Source organism: Vombatus ursinus, unplaced genomic scaffold (assembly GCF_900497805.2).
Source record: "Vombatus ursinus unplaced genomic scaffold, bare-nosed wombat genome assembly UNPS02014791.1, whole genome shotgun sequence".
NCBI lineage: Eukaryota > Metazoa > Chordata > Mammalia > Diprotodontia > Vombatidae > Vombatus > Vombatus ursinus.
Window position 1 is genome coordinate 1,919,566 of NW_020954569.1, and position 17,050 is coordinate 1,936,615.

Sequence of the window (17,050 nt, forward strand, 5' to 3'; positions counted from 1 at the left end):
AGGTGATTGTGTTCCCACAGCAGCGTCTTACTATCTAGCTTCTCTGGTGAGAAGACTAAGAGTGAACCACCGAGGATCATAGAGATAGCAAGAGGGATGCTATATGTGAAAAGGTTAGGAAATGATGTTGTAAAGATTCACATTTCACCAAGCTATGAAAAAGCAACATTTTGGGTCAAATATCATTTTAATATTAAGTTAAACAACCTTTCACCAATTCCTCTTCTCATTCTGCTTACATCAGTAGTATACATCTCTGTGGTATACAGTGGTGTCAGGTATAGACTTACCTTTCCCAAATGATTGATTTCTAATTTCTTATTTATTTTAAGCATCAACATGAAGAACAGACAGGGGTCAAGAAGGAAAATCCTATTCTTTTTTCCCTCCTATATTTTATAGCACCTTCCATTAAGGATCTCAAAGTAATTTCCCAACATTCTTCTCTCATCCTCATGATCATTCTATGTAGGAAAAAACATTTGACAGGTATCATTATCCCCATTTTTTTGGAGAGTGGGGTCTTGTGGTTCCAAGGGGTGTAGGGAAGGGGAAACTTGTGGTTTCAATGGTGTAGGGAACTCCCAGTGGGGAAATTCCCTCTACCAATGTAGATCAATAGTTGCTCTGCAACTTTAGTCTTAGAGAGCTCCCAGGCACACTAAGAAGTTAAGGGACTTGCCCAGAATCTCACAGCCAGTAATGCGTTAGAAGCAGGATTTGAACTCAGGTTTTTTTGCCTTAGAGGGCTAACTTTCTGGACACTGTGTTATACATGTCTCTGTCTCTCCTTTTAAGTTAGAAAATAGAGGCACAGAGTTATAGTTCACACTAATTGGATGAAAGTGACAGTAAAAATAACCCAGTTAGCTCAGAACTCTAGGGTCATGGCATCCTAGAGTGTTAGAGCTACAATGAGGCTTAACGAGATCATTTAGCCCATCTTCATTATTTTATGGTCCCTGAGTGTCTTTCCAAGAAGACACTCAGGGGCCATAATTCATGGTGACTTGGATTTTTTTTTTCTTGCCATTTAGTTGCTAAAAAATAAAACAAAACAAATAAAAACCTCTAGAACAAGAGTGTCAAATGGCACTCAACAATTCAATTATATTTTAGAATGCCTATATTTAGTTCTATTGAGAGATAGGAAAGCTTGGCTTACAGTGAGGAAGAGCAGAACATTTCAGAGGAAAAAATTTTGTTATCTCTTGTTTAAAAAAAAAAAAAGGAAAAACTGAAAAAGTCCATATGGGGAAAATTTTTGTTCTCAAATTTTCCAGTGTTTTCCTAAAGCTTCTTTTTAAATATTTCTGGTCTCATAGAATTTGCCACAGACAAGACACATAAGATCATAGATCCGGAGCTTTAATGGACCTCAGAAGGCATTTACTGGCCCTTATGTTTTACATTAAGAAACCGAGGCCATAAAGGTTAAATAGCTTGCCCAGGCTCACACAAGTGGGATTTGAACCTAGGCCCACTAATTTCACAGAAAGTGATTTTTCTATTGAACCATTCTGCCTTCCATAACAGACCCCTCAAAAGGCTATTTCCAAAATATGAAGATGTCTTGTCTATACAAAAGGGAGGGAATTAAAGTAGAAAGAAGGCACCACTTAGAATTGTTGAGAAATGGTCAATAAAAAAAGTGAAAACATCAAGAATAGCTGAGATGGAAAGTGTACAAATGTACACCCAGAAGAAGGCCATGTGGTCACCAAAATGGAATCAAAGGGACACAATAGGAGAAATGATAGGTAAGACAACAAAAGGGAAATACAGGCGGCTGAGCATGGGGATAAATGTGAATGAAGGAGCAGCATGTGCCGATGGCATTAACCATCACGGGAACTATAAATTCAATTGGCACAGCTACAGTTACCAGAAATACAAAAATAGAGCTTTCAAAATTAACCATATCTGTGAAGAGCAAGGTAGAAAGAGTGCCATAGATTTTAAAATAAAAGAGAAAAGACCAAATAGCAAACTATCAAATGACAGAAGGATTTACAGGTGATGACCCATAAATAGGTGGGTCATAGGAAGATCAACTCCTACCTATTGTCCATCCCCTAGATTCCTAATTTTGACCCTATTTGTGATTCATCATCTGTTCAGTGTGCTAGTATTTTCCAAAGATGAAAACTGGTCCATTTGTAGATTTGAATTTGACATCCCTGATCCATGCTTATTACATTATATGTATGGCTGTGTGCATGACTGAGAATTAACAGGGAGAATGATTAGAATCACTGAACCTTGGAGAGGAATGAGACTTTATAAGTCATCTGGTACGGACCCCTCACTCTACAGATGAAGCAAATGAGACCCAGAGAAGGGAAATTCCTGTCTGAGGGTACATGACTGGTTGGTAGCAGATCTGAGACTAGATCCCAAGTCTACTGACTCCTGGGCTGGTGCTCTTTGGGTTCTGACACCCTTTGGGAAGAGTCAGAGGCAGTTTTAGCTTCCCATCACTGCCAAGCTTTCAGGGAATGGGATTTGGGTCTTCCCTCCTCCTGCACGGGTCGAGAGGCCATGCTCTGGTCAATCTCTTTATCAGGGCCATGTTGGGTTTCCTCTTGAATCCTTGGCCCTGATCTTCCAGTATGTTCTCTTACGCAGTTCTGCGATTTATCCTCAGAAGAGTTCCCCAGGGAGCTCTCAGCGCATTTCTCTTTGAAATTGAGATCATTCCCTGCAAAAGTGTCACAGCGGTTCGTGTTTTCCTCTTGCACTGGGCTGCCGACGTTTTCCCCCACAGTTCCTGGGATGGTGGGGCCCTCCTGGGAGTTTTGACTAACGTAGACTACAATGATATCTCCCTTGAAATTCATTACTTGCCCACTTGAAATAAATGTAGAGTTACTGTTTCCAGTCACATTTCCTAGGATGGAGAGGAAGAAAAAAAACAGGCATAGACATGATTAATATTTTCTCAGTGAGAATCCTGTCTTGTGAGGGGAATATTTCCAAGCTGAATCCTGTGGCGATGGCTTGCCATTCCTCTGGCAGGCTGCAGAGGCAATCTCATGATGGATGCTTCCTATCAAGACCCTTAATTAACACCCAATATTTCTATCTAAGAACTGAATTTGTCATCTTAATGGGATTGGCTGAAGGGAGGCAGCAAAGAAATATGTCTCTTTGCCAATGAGGTCTTGAAAGCCAGAGGCAAACTTAGGGGATATAAGTTCTTTCCTCTAACCACCTCTGGGAATGCAAAATGCTCTAAGTGTATAAATCCAGGAGGTACCAGGGAGGTACCACATGATTACTTATTTTTGACCCAAGAGAAAAAAGCCAGATGATCAATGCAGTCATAGGGGCATGGAAGACTCAGAAGCCATGAAAGAAGAAAGCGTGGTCATCATTCAATAGCTGTGCTCCGATCCTTTGACAACTCATCCCTGGTGAAATAATTGCTCCATTCCATAAGTATTTATTAAGCACTTACTATGTTTCAGGCACTGTGCCAGGTGCTGGAATATAAAGACAAACACAAAAGTCTTTGCCCTCAAGGAGCTTATATTCAATTGTTATACGACCTCCTTGAGGCCATAGACTTTTGTGTTTGTCTTTAAATCCCAGCACTTGGCATAATCCCTCACACATAGCAGGCATCCATCCAGCAAGGGTCTGTGGGGTTGGACTGGGAAGGATTAAAAAAAAAAAAAGAAGAGAGAAGGGAATAAATAAAAAAGGGTTGTAAGACTAGGGGAAAGATAGTGGGTATTCCTTTTCCCTCACATCTTATATGTTCAGACCTTTCCGTGACTCTGAGTATGACCACATCATGTCATGTCCAGGGAGGGATCATGGTTTGCAATGCTGGAATAAAGGATTGCAAAGAGTCTGGATGCACAGGGGCCAGCAGGATAGCTCAGTATCCAGCAGAAATGAATGAATATGCTTTCACAGTTACAGAAGATTCTAGGAAGAAGGAGGTCAATTCAGAAGGCATCCATAAATCATGTTCTAAAAGTTTTACTTCGGCAAAGTCTTAGTGAGGATGAGAACATCTGAAAGGTGGTCATGTGGAGGAGGGGTTTTAATAATCAATACATAGAAAAAGCTGCCTTGCAACATCAAGAGTTATTTACCAGTAAGGATCTTTTAACTGGGGACACTAGATGGGTCATTTATTAGAAATGTTGGAAGCAAGATTCCTGACTTGGATAGAGGTTGAATTAAATCCCCTAAACTCTGCTAATCTATGACTCTAAAATCAACAATCTACTAGAAGTGGACCATAGACTATTTCTCATATGAAAAGTAACAATTTCTCTGAGCCTCAGTTTCCTATCTAGAAAATGAGAGAGTTGGATTAGATAACCTTTAAGATCCCTTCAGCTTCAAAATCTATGATTCTACAATCTATGAAAGTCTTAGTTTTATTTATTCAATATATGGCAGAGCTTATGCCCTTTTCAAAAATGTTTCCTATCCAACTAACTTACTGTATTGTGTAAAGTATGTGAAATAATTCGTCAGAGCTATGGAAAACAGTACTACTGTCACCTTCTCATGTTGACCTTATTTTAAGGTGCTCAAAATGCACACACACACACATACACACACACACACACACACACACACACACACACACTATTTAGGCTAGCTTAAGGTTCTACCATGAACTTAAAAAAAAAAGAGAATCTCACTTCCCATTTAACATACAAATTCATGTAATTTTCCTCTTTATAGAAATCTTAAATACACTTTGGGTAATTGAGAAGAACTCTGTGTGTGTGTGTGTGTGTGTGTGTGTGTGTGTGTGTGTGTGTATTAAGACAAAGATGATCCCATTCCTAGTCATATTACTACATTGATGAATTAGCGCTATGCCAAACTATAATAAATGAGCCATTTTAGTGCAGGAAACAGTAGGGCAAAGAAAAAATTGGCAGTAGGTATGCAAAACAATTTTTCATATATTCTGAAATAATATATAGATACTATATGCATTAGGGTATATAGAAGCCTTGGCATCCATCAATAAAATTTATCATTTTTTCATCAAAAGGAGAACAGTGAACTTTAATTATTTTTTGTCAGACAAGTTAGCTATTTTAAACGAAAGTTAGTTAACAGAATAGAGGACATGAACGTGGGTGCATCTTTCAATGTCCTGAAGCAAAGGCATTGAAGGGAGAGAGGCAGTAGATAAGGGCTGGGGTGGCAGGGATGGGGAACAGAAAGACCAGGGAAGGCCTTTTCACCAAACTGGTTGCCTCTACATGCCATCATTTAGCCTCTTTTCTGCCATTCAGACTGGGGGAGGAGCAGGCTCACCCAACCCTGTGGCTAACCAGTCTTCTCTGGCTAACGTACTTGTAGCTAAGATTGCCACTCCTGTGCCCACAAAGCCGAAGAAAGATGAGGAGGCGAGGAGAAAGGAGAGAGTAATGCAGAGTTGTCTGTTTTTTCCATGCAGCTTAGCTCATGCCACAATCTGAAGCAGAGAAGCTAAGAAACAGACTGTCAACTTTTAGGCAACAGTGGGTGACAATTATAGGTGACTATATTAGAGGAGAAAACAAGGCAAATAAGTTTAACAATCTTTATTGGAGTTATATAATAAACCCTTACTGACATCCAGGACCATGCCTTTTCCACGCTTTGCAAACCCTTCTAATAGAATTTTCATTGGAAGGGCTTTTAGAGGTCACCTAGTTCAAGGAAGGACAGAGTAGAGGTTTGAACCCCTGGGTTTGGTTCTTCTCACCTCCAGTTCAGTGTAGGTTATACTACACTATGGTCTGGTAGTGTTACTCAGGCACCATGAACACTTGTTCTTCCACTAACATCTGACTCTGATGCCTCACTGGGGTATGGAAATGACCTTCTGGGTTACAGAGGAATTAGAAAGTTCCAGCCTTTGCAAGACCTATCAAGCTGGAGAATCCAGTGTGTAGTATGCGGCTGTGTGTGTGTGAAATCTGAGGCCAGGTTTACTTCAGTCGGGAAAGGCTTATCACCATAAGATGATTTTTTCCCCCAAATACAGCAGCTCACATAGACTATTTGCTAAGCGATAGAGGGGCTGCAATCTGGATAGGTGGAATGACTATTCACCCCAATGGAATCATAGGACCTAGGGGTAAAGTCTACACATTTGACATGAAAAATTCCTCTTGACTTACAAATAGCCATACTTGAGGGCAAGTGATTTATTGGCCTTATATAGACACCAGGGTCCTTGAATAACTAACTACTCACTAGATGGCACTGTGTGAATTCTCCCGAATTTTACTTTAAGGAAAATCACTAAAAAGGATTGTTGTTCATATTAACAATGACAATATTTTGAGGTCTGATTTCATAACAATTTTCAGGGCACACAGTATTATATGCCCAATTTTCCAGTGAAATTTTTCTTTTCTGTTTTATTTTCTAAGAGAAAATGATTCAAAGTCCTTCAAAGAATTATAATTTCATGGTCATCCAATATATTATTATTATCATCATCATCATCATCTCCTCCCCTAAATTCTTACCCTGATGTTTGATTTTGACATGGAGGTTGATCTTGGGTTCCTGAAGGCAATGCTCCAGATGAAAAGCCATGGAGCACAAGCCCCCCGGTGCATCCCCTCCTGTCCAAGGATGAGCCTGACTAAGCTCAACTAAGTTCATCACCAAATGACCATAGGCTAATTAATTTACTAGTCACAGAAACTCTCAAAGACCACCTTCTAAGTTATAAAAGGGTTGCAACCTGCCTTGATGGAAAGTTCCTTAAAATATTGTAATATGATCATTATCTAGTATTGAAACAGGAATCCTTCATTTGAGAGTTAAATGAAAGAAAAAGGAGAAAATGAGAATAACTTTAACAGCAGGAGCTATTTAAAGGATTCATTCCAAAAGAGATGGCTGCCCTAAAAGAAACACGCTTGTCTGATAAAAACATCTAAAAATAATTGCCAGAAAAACATTTACTCTAGGTCCCCACTGACTGGTCAGGAGTCCAAATGTAGGCCACCTCACTGAGAGTCCCAAAATTGGCTTTTAGGAAATCCGATGAGATCAAGCTCTATTATTGTTCCCCTCCCCTCCTAACTCTCTCCCCTTTCATCACATTTTATAGAACATGAATTATAACAATTAAAGAAAGTAGTCATGCGAAAATGGTGTTTTGCACAGCCAGAAAAAAACTGGGGCTATTCATGTAGAAGTAATTGTAGAAAGAGCTGTACTGCCTCAAAAATCCATCTGCTCTGTCCTTTCTCCTCATCAGGCAAAAATTAATTTAGCCAACGTGTCAGCTTCCTCATCCACACTATCTATCCAGAGATGTTCTGTGGTATCAAGCACCAGGAGACTGCAGAAAGAACATTGTAAAACTTTTGAAAATTAAAAATGCTACTGTTTTATTTAGTTACTGCTCCCCCCGCCTTTTTTCTTTTATCTTGGTTTGGAAGCTCACCACCAGAAATGTAATTGGTCATTCATCAATTAAGCACATGCTGTATGCAAGGCAAACAGGGGTGGGGAACAGAAGACAAAATGAAAAACAGTCCCTGGGGGCAGCTAGGTGGTGCAGTGTATAGAGCACTGGCCCGAAGTCAGGAGGACCTGAGTTCAAATCCAGCCTCAGACCAAACACTTGACACTTACTAGCTGTGTGAGCCTGGGTAAGTCACTTAACCCCAATTGCCTAAAAATTAAAAAAAAAAAAAAAAAAGAATGGGTCAAGGGTGGTGCAGTGGATAGAGGGCCTGGTCTGGAATGAGGAAGACTCATCTTTGTGAGATCAAATCTGGCTTTAGACATTTCCTGGCTGTGTGACCCTGGGCAAGTCGCTTAACCCTGTTTGCCTCAGGTTCCTCATCTGCAAAATGAGCTGGAGAAGGAAATGGCAAACCACTCCAGTATCTCTGCCAAGAAAACCCCAAATGGGGTCATGAAGAGTACAGCACAGCTGAAAAACAACTGAACAACAAAGCATTCAGGTGAATGCTGTGCTTTAGCGAGAACTTCAGCAAAAAATTTGACAGGGTCTCATGTTATTCTTGGGGAAAGGATAGAGAAGTATGGGCTAGCTGCAAATAAAACATTTTAAATTTAAAAATATAAAAAAAAAACTATTCTTAGCTCAAAGGCCATACAAAAAGAGGTGAGGGGCCCGATGTGGCCCTCAGGCTGTAGTTTGCTGGCCTGGGCAAGGAGATAGTCAAATTATATGGATTTGGAATTGGCTCAATGGCCAGACCCAAAGAGTTGTCATTAATGCCAACTTGGAAGGCTGGTGATAATTAGATGAAGAAACCTGAGATCTTTAGGGAAGACTTGATAATTGTCTTCAAGTATTTGATGGACTATCACATAAGAGAGGGCCTAGATTTGTTCTGCTCAGTTCCTCTTGTTGTTGAGTCATTTTTCAGTCACATCTGACTCTCTGTGACCCCATTTAGGATTTTCTTGGCAAAGATACTAAAGAGATTTTCCATTTCCTTCTCCAGATAATTTTACAAAAGAGGAACTGAGGCAAATAGGGTTAAATGACTTGCCTGGGGTCACACAACTAGTAAGTGTCTGAGGCCAGATTTGAACTCAGGAAGATGAGTTCCTGACTCCAAGCCCGGTGCTCTAACCACTGTGTCACCTAACTGTTGGCTCAGCCCCTCATGGCAAAGCTAAGAGCAATGGCAGAAGGTACAGAGAAGATTTAGGCTTATGTAAAGATAAATTTCCTAAATATTAGAGTTGCCCCAAAGTGGAAAAAGCTGCCTGAGGAAACACTAGGTTTCTCCTTAGCAGAGGTCTTCAATCACAGGCTGGATGACCACATGTTGGCAAGGTTACAGATTGTTTAGATACAGGTTTAACTAGATGGCCTTTACTTTCTTCCAACTCTAAGATTCTGTGATTCTGAGAAAGCTGATTTTGTTTTTGAATTCATAATTTCAAGGCAAATTCCACTTTCCCTTTACCTAGCATTTTTTATTCCATGAATCTCAACCCATTATAACTTCATTGCAAACCTCCCCTTGCCCATTTCACAGAGTGAAATATTGATTTGCTTCAGGTAATGCTATTTGTCTCTAGTAAAAGCAGGAATTAAGTCCAGGTCTCTTGGCTCCATTGATCTATTATTTAATGGGAGGGAGTTTTTGCTAATCTCTCCTAACAGAAAGAATATTAGAACTTAGGAGGAAAAAAGCAACCTTGTTAAAAAACAAAGACATGAGATTTTTAGCCAGAGAAGTTTTCTTAAAGTATGTAAAAGTAAGATTTTGGCTACATTTTATAAAATAAATGAAAAAATCCCTCTCATTTTGGGGGTTGATATTTTGAGGATAATTTCTACAGAGGCAGAAGGATGTAGCGGAGAGAGAGAGCTCTGGACTAGGAGGGAAGCAGATCTGGGTTCAAATACTGCCTCACACATAGACTTACTAACTCTGTGACCCTGCTAAGTTCACAACCTCTCTGGTCCCTTTCTTCATCAGTGAAATGACAGGGTTGGACTTAATGACCTCTAAGCCCCTTTCCAGCTCTAAATGGAGCTGGAATTTAATTTAATAAGATGTAATAAAGGCAAACATAACAACATACGTAAAGACCATCACGTCTCCTTGGATATCAGATTCTTGGATCTCAGTTAAACTGAAATTGGGGATTATCCTTCAATGTAACTGTGTAATTTCACCACAAACTACGAATGATTTTATATTTACTTATCTGTGTGCTGGCATCCCCAAAGAATGTAAGCTGCTTGAGGACAGGGGACTATTTTTCATTCTGCCTTTTCATGCCCAGTGCCTTGAATGTAATATTCAAAAATACTTGTTGAATTGAATTGAACACAAAGCTTTTAGTTAACAGGTTAGGTTGGTCTGACTCTGTTGAGCCAACCTAACAGTATTATTATCATTCAAAAACAGTTCCTGTGTTTTGCATACTAACATCAAGGAGCTTCAAAATAAAATTTTATTTTTCTACCCTGAATGAACTTGAACTGTAAATACACAAACAAATAAATAATAAGGGATTAAGAAGCAATAAATGAAGTTCCTACTTGTTTTCTTCTCCCTTCCACCTAGAAACAACTAGGTGGTAAGGCGAGTCTTGGAGTCAGGAAGGCCCAAGTTCAAATCTGACCTCAGACACTTACTAGATGTGTGACTCTGGGCAAGTCGCTTAACCTCTTTCAGCCTCAGTTTCCTCAACTACAAAATGGGGATAATAATAGCCCCTACCTCCCAGGGTTGTTCGGAGTATTAAATGAGATAATATTTGTAAAGTATTATGACTAACACACAGTAGGAGTTTAATAAATGCTTGGTTTTTCTTTTCCTTTCCTTTTTCTTATCTTTTCCTCTCCTCCAACCACACCTAGAACTTTCTACCATACTCAATGCTTTCCTGGGAAGCTATATCATAAAGCGGACCTTTGTAAAGCAGAAATAAATTTTCCTATAGGACAACATTGCAATTGTGATTTGTGTACCTGGCCAAAAATCATCAAATAAATCATAGATATAGCCAACAACATAAAAAGAAAAAAAAAGTAAAAATACAATTATAAGGCTCTATAATCACTCATCGTAGTAAAATTATGATCCAAGTCCTATAAAATGGGCATATGCACAATATAAGTAAATTGGTTCTGGATGTGAAAAAAATTGAAGACATTTTACTGCATAATAAATTTGACCTAAAATATGTATTATGAAATTAATACCACATAAAATTATATGATAGACAATAAACATTTAATTAATTACAGTTTTATTTATGTTCTTAGAATCTAGAAAAATTGTAGAGGATAATTTGGATGATTTGAGTTTTTTTTTTAAAAAAGTACTAACCCTGGAAATATAAGCTTAGTCCTTTTCCCTCCACTCTTCTCCAAATTTTGTTACTGAAAGTTTAGAAATTAAAAATTATTCTCTTGACTTTAGGGCTATGCTCAGAGTATTCAGAGGTACCCATATTTAGAGATCCTCAACATTAATCATCTATCAGTAAGCTCTTATTAAGCACCTACTATGTACCAGGTACTATGTTAGGTTCCAGGGATACAAATACAAACGTAAGACCTCATGGAGCTTACGCTTTAGTGAGGGAATACAACATGGTAACAGATAAGTAAATGTAGACTATATCATTAAGTGGATTGAGGATGTGATGACAAATGGAGAATTAAGAAAGGGTGTCGTTAATTTGATGTCCATCCCACTGAAAAGCATTTTAAAAAACGACTGATCCCAAACATTTACCTTTCCCCTCCTTTTATGCCTGTGCTTTGCTTAAAACAAACAAGTAAAAAACCTTTCAAACATACCTATGCCCCATCACAGTAAAAGCAGGCCCTCATGCTAGCTGATTCTTCCTTGTCATCTCTATTCCCAAAAGGATATTAAGGCAACTCTCAGAGCCCAAAACAATTCATTTGAATGTCATAAAAACACACCAGCCAATTAGCACCAATATTTCAAAGTAGTTCCAGGACTGAACAGGCTTACTACATTATACTATATTATCACAGATTTGAAGTTGTAAAGTTTCTTAAATCCAACCTTCCTCTCTCAGTTTATGGATGAAAAAACTCAGATCTAGGGGAGTTAAGTGACTTGCCCAAAGTCACCAGAGCTACTAAATGGTAGAACTGGGATTTAAAACCAGGTCATTTGATTCCAAATCCATTATGTATCAAACTGACTCTAAGAGGTAGGGGGAGAAGTAGTGGCTTCTGCATGAAAAGGGAATTAACAGATAAAGGCAGGTAGAAATGAAATATGGGGTTTCATTAGGAAGAATTCTATGGTAATGTATTTCGTGCAAATATAGCTGTTTTTTCCATGGGTAGGCCAAGTGAGTGAAAACCACAGAGTATGACTTTAGGGGCAGAGGAAAGACCTGCCATCTTCTGCCAGATTAAAATTCTACCAACAGAGATTCATCTTGAAAAGTACATGTCATGTTGTTAAAATGTAAATAGCCTTCTATTTTAAGCTTTTATCAATTGTTTAGATGAGAGTATGAAAGAAGGCTCTGAGAAGAGCTTTTGATTGAAGAATGGAACGAAGGGCCAAGAGGGTACCAGGTGCCTGAGGGCACCAGCAGGGATGCCACAGAATGGGGAGTTTGGGAACAGTGAACTCTGCTTATGTCACAATTTTGCCTCAGGCTACCAGGAACAAAAAGTATGCACAGAAATATATGTGTATATGTGAGCACAGAAATGATCATGAGGGCTGAGGGAAGATGTAGATGGTGAAAATAAAGAGAAAACTGGTGAAGGTACCACTTTCTGGGGGTCAGTAAAGTTTATCTCCCTTCTTCCCTAAAGTATGTGTGACCTTGAAAAAGACTCTAGTCCTTCTATGTAAAGAAGTGGGCAGGACCTAAGGTCACTTACCAGATGCAAGAGGCGAGTCGCTGGAGGTACCACCTGACCCAGAACTGCCTCTTTTTGTGTTAGGGAACTTCACTTCAGTCCCATCAAAGGACAAGTCTTCACCCTCAGCATCACTTGCCAGGCTACTCTGACTTTCTGGAGGAAGGTCTGAACCACAGGTGCACTGTGGGAAAGGTCCATTCTCAAAGGATGCTATGATGTGGTCAGCTTTCTTCTCAGAAGCTTCAGTGTACTTCCTGAGAGGCTCCCTGCAGCCCCTAAAGCCATTTGTTAAGTCAAGGTCAGCTGCCCAATGATTCCTGTCACTGTTTTCCACCTCCTTAGCAAGGTTACTGTCATTGCAGTGGAAAGATTTCTGCAAGTACAGTTCAGAGGATATATGGATGGAGTCAGTCCTGCATGAAGATTTAGTGCAATAGGAGCTCTCTGAATCCATCGTGCTTTCGGTACCAGTGAAACACTGGCTTAAGCTGTCATTCTCCCCAACCTCCAAGGGCTCTGAGAAAGGAGAAGCTGGCTTGCTTCCAGGCCGACTCAATAACAATAAACAATCAGAACCATGAGTAGCTCGGTCCACATATTCATCTTCTGTGGGAATCTGCCTAAAGTTATCTTCCTCAGTCTCCCTGACCAAGGACAGCATGGCATTATCTCCGACTTTACACGGATCTGCTTCCCCACACACGACATGTCCCTGTGGATAACACGAGTCTTCAGGTACCATCTTTTCTTCTGGGGTCAATAATAAAACATCTTCACAAGCCTGGCTAGCACTCGATGTTGTCATGTGTGTATGGATGAAATTATCACCAGATGATTCCTGCCAATTTAAACCCAGAAGGTAAAAAAAATGTTATCCAAAGTCTTTAGAACACAAATATTTTCTGAGCAAACATCGAAAATGAAACTTACAGCAATTTTTGTCAGCATCAATACACACAAAGGGTACCTATAAATGCACAGTATTGCACTACTACAGGAATTTACTTTACAATTTATTTAATTCAGTACAGAAAACATAGAAGAATAAAGCAGAGAACTTTCTACAGTACAAACTGTCTATACCTTAACTAGATAAGTAGTAAATGGGGAATGGATTTTTAAAAAAGTAATAGGCCTTGTCTGTTGAGTAACACTGGCACTCTTCAGGATTTGAGGTCTGTTGCTATCAGGAGATATTCCTTTAAACAGTGGGATTCACATTTTAATCAGATCTTTTTTTTATTTTAACATTTTTATTTAAAGTTTTGAGTTCCAAATTCTATCCCTCCCTCTCTCCTTCCCTCCCTCTCTCCCTGAGACAGTAAGCAATCAGATATAGATTATCCATGTGCAATTATGTAAAATATTTCCATATTAGTCATTTTGTACAAGAAGACTCAAATAAAAGAAAAAAAATGAAAGAAAGAAAGTGAAAAATAGCATGCTTCAGTCTGTATTCAAACAATATCAATTTTTTCTCCGGAGGCAGATAGTATGCTTCATCATTAGTCCTTTGGGATTGTCTTGGATCATTGTATTGCTGAGAATAGTCATTCACTATTCTTTATTGAACAATATTGCTGTTACTGGGTACAATGTTCTCCTGGTTCTGTTCATTTCACAATGCATCAGTTCATATATGTCTTTCCAGGTTTTTCTGAAATCATCCTGCTTGTCATTTCTTATAGCACAGTACTATTCTCTCAGTCATATACCACAGCTTGTTTGGCCATTCCCCAATCAATGGGCATCCCTTCAATTTCTAATTCTTAGCCACCACAAAAAGAGTTGCTATAAATATTTTTGTCCTTTTTCCCTTTTTCTGGATATCTTTGGGATACAGACCTAGCAGTGATATTGCTGGATTAAAGGGTATGCAGAGTTTTACAGCTCTTTGGGCACAGTTCCAAATTGCTCTCCAGAATGGCTGGATCAGTTCATAATTCCACTGACTGCATGTGTCCCGGTTTTCCCACATCTCCTCCACTATCTATACAGCATTTTCCTTTTTCGTCATATTAGCCAATCTGACAGGTGTGAGGGGGTATCTCAGAGTTGTTTTAATTTGCATTTCTCTAATGAATAATGATTTAGAGCATTTTTTCATCCAACTATAGATAGCTTTGATTTCTTTGTCTGAAAACTGTTTGTTCATATCTTTTGACCATTTATCAATTGGGAAATGACTTGTATTCTTATAAATTTGATTCAGTTCTCTATATATTTGAGAAATGAGGCCTTTATCAAAGATACTTGTTGCAAAAATTTCCCCCCAATTTTCTGCTTTCCTTATAATTTTAGTTGCATTGGTTTTGCTTGTATAAAAACTTTTTAGTTTTATATAATCAAAATTATCTATTTTACATTTTGTAATGCTTTCTGTATCTTCTTTGGTCCTAAATTCTTCCCTTATCCATGAATCTGACAGATAAACTATTCCACGTTCTCTTAATTTGCTTGTGGTATCACCCTTTAGGTGTAAATAATGTACCCATTTTGACCTTATCTTGGTATACTGTGTGACTGTCCCAACCAGATTTCCCAGCAGTTTTTGTCAAATAATAAATTTTTGTTCCAAAAACTTGGGTCTCTGGTTTTATCATACACTAGATTACAATGGTCATTTACTATAATGTAATTTGTACCTCATTTATTTCACTGATCCACCAGTCTATTTTTTAGTCAGTACCAGACTGTTGCGATAATTATTGCTTTATAATACAGCTTGAAATCTGGTATGGCTAGACTACCTTCTTTCACATTTTTTTCCATTGATTCTTTTGATATCCTTTAATCAATCTTTAATGGCTTAAAACTGCACTAAAACTTTTGGGACACCACCAAGTCAAACAAATCCAAATATTTTCCCATAAAGATAAAAAAAATTAAGCCATAGTTACAATGCCACCAGAAATATGCTATCTTCCTGTGTGAGAGGTAGTGTGATGTAATGGATAAAGTGTTAGACTTCAAACCAGGAAGGCACAGATTCAGATCACCTTTCTGGCACTTATCAATCATGTGAAAATGGGTAAATCACTTAATGTCTCTGAGTTACAGATTCCTCACTTATAAAATGAATATTATAATAATGCATACAGTGTTTATCTAACTTGTTCGTTGTGAGGCTCGGATAAGATTGTGCTGCTAAGTGCTGGGCATACAAATAAAGCAAAGGACAGTCCCTGACCTTTCCCTGGAGAAGCTTACATTCTAACAGAGGAACACAGCACTCAAAAGGAAGCGGTAAAGAGGGGTGAGGTAGGGTGGAGGAGGGAAGGTACCAAACATAAAGGAGGAGTCCAAAGGAATGGAGCTGGGTGGGGAATGATGAGATGGCTGGTTTGGCACCCTCCTTAAACAGAGGCTCTAGAAGGAGCTCTGCACCCTCCTATCAGAGGGAGGGGCCCCAAGGGAAGAGGGAACTAGGCTGAGAGTTCCAAGATGATGTAAACTTCAGCCATTATCATATGGACATTACTATCCTACAGATGTTACAGAAAACTAAAGGGTTTAACACAGCACCATTCAACTATGTCCTTTTCCTTTCAGTTCACAATTTTAAAAAAGTAAAGGAGATTAACAAAATGAAGCCAAAATCAAAATAATCCCAAGCCAAAAATCTTTAGAAAGAAACTTTTTATATTCTAAGGCTATACCAAAAGTACAGAATTAGATCATAACTCACATGATAAAATCCATGTATATACTAATGCCAATGTGGATTTATATAAAGTTTCATGGCTTACAGAGCACTTTCTTCACAATAATTCATGGAGGTAACAATATTCTCAATTTACAAGTGAGGAAACTGAGACTTGGAGAGGTTTCTGTCAATTGTCCAAGGTCACAGCACTGGGAAGGGCTGAAGCCAACAAGTGAATCTAAGTTGCTTGACTTCCAGTCTCTCCTTCTTTCTACTAGTACCAGGCTTAAGGGGAAAAAAAGTTGTCATTTTGCTAAAAATATTCATCATATTTAATTAAGAATAGGAAACATTTCATTGTGAGAAAGAGCCATCTGTTCATAATGATGATGATTTTAAAATTTCAGATGCAATTGAAATCTTTTTTCCCTAATTCTTTTGGTACACAGCACATTATAGAGTACAAAAAAAGCCTTGATTCTTCGGAGGGAGAGAGAGAGAGAGAGAGAGAGAGAGAGAGAAAGTGTGTGTGTGTGTGTGTGTGTGTATTAATGTTTATGTCACAGATAAAGAACACAGATGGTTAGAAGTTAAGACAAACAGTATTTAGAGGGATTTGATGTCACATACACTGTGCCAAGTATCTTCCTTATTTATAGATATTTCAGAAATATTAAATAATATGAATTTTGGAAGCTGAGATAGAAATTTTGTATTTCAAAAGATAAGGCTACTACATGTAGCTAACATGTTCTTCAATGCCTTGCTCTCCTTTACCCTCCCCCAGAAAATAACTCAATCTCAAGACCTCATCATGCTTTACTAGCCAAGTTCCATCTGAAGTCACCATAAATTTAAGCAAGTGAATGAGGCAGAATCAGATCTGTGGAGATATATGGAAAGTTCTTAATTTATTAGGCTCTTTCTTAATGAAAATAAAAATTCAGCAATTTATGTTCCTTCCCACTCACAAAAAAAAGAGTGACTCCAATGGAGGACTACGGAAGAAAATGCTGTTCTTTGTTTTTGGTAATAATAATAATTAT

At 38.6% G+C, this 17,050-nt stretch overlaps 1 protein-coding gene across 1 annotated transcript in view; it reads right to left on the reverse strand.

The window, feature by feature from the left end:
- Window positions 1-661: 661 nt before the first annotated feature.
- The window catches only part of TNFRSF11A (TNF receptor superfamily member 11a), a 114,618-nt gene continuing 98,229 nt past the window's right edge, over window positions 662-17,050 (reverse strand). The window contains exons 9-10 of the mRNA XM_027869061.1: window positions 12,377-13,196; window positions 662-2,890 (exon numbers count right to left, since the gene is read on the reverse strand). Coding sequence (XP_027724862.1) covers window positions 2,478-2,890; window positions 12,377-13,196 — 1,233 coding nt within the window. The 3' untranslated portion in view covers window positions 662-2,477. The remainder of the gene's footprint in view (window positions 2,891-12,376; window positions 13,197-17,050) is intronic.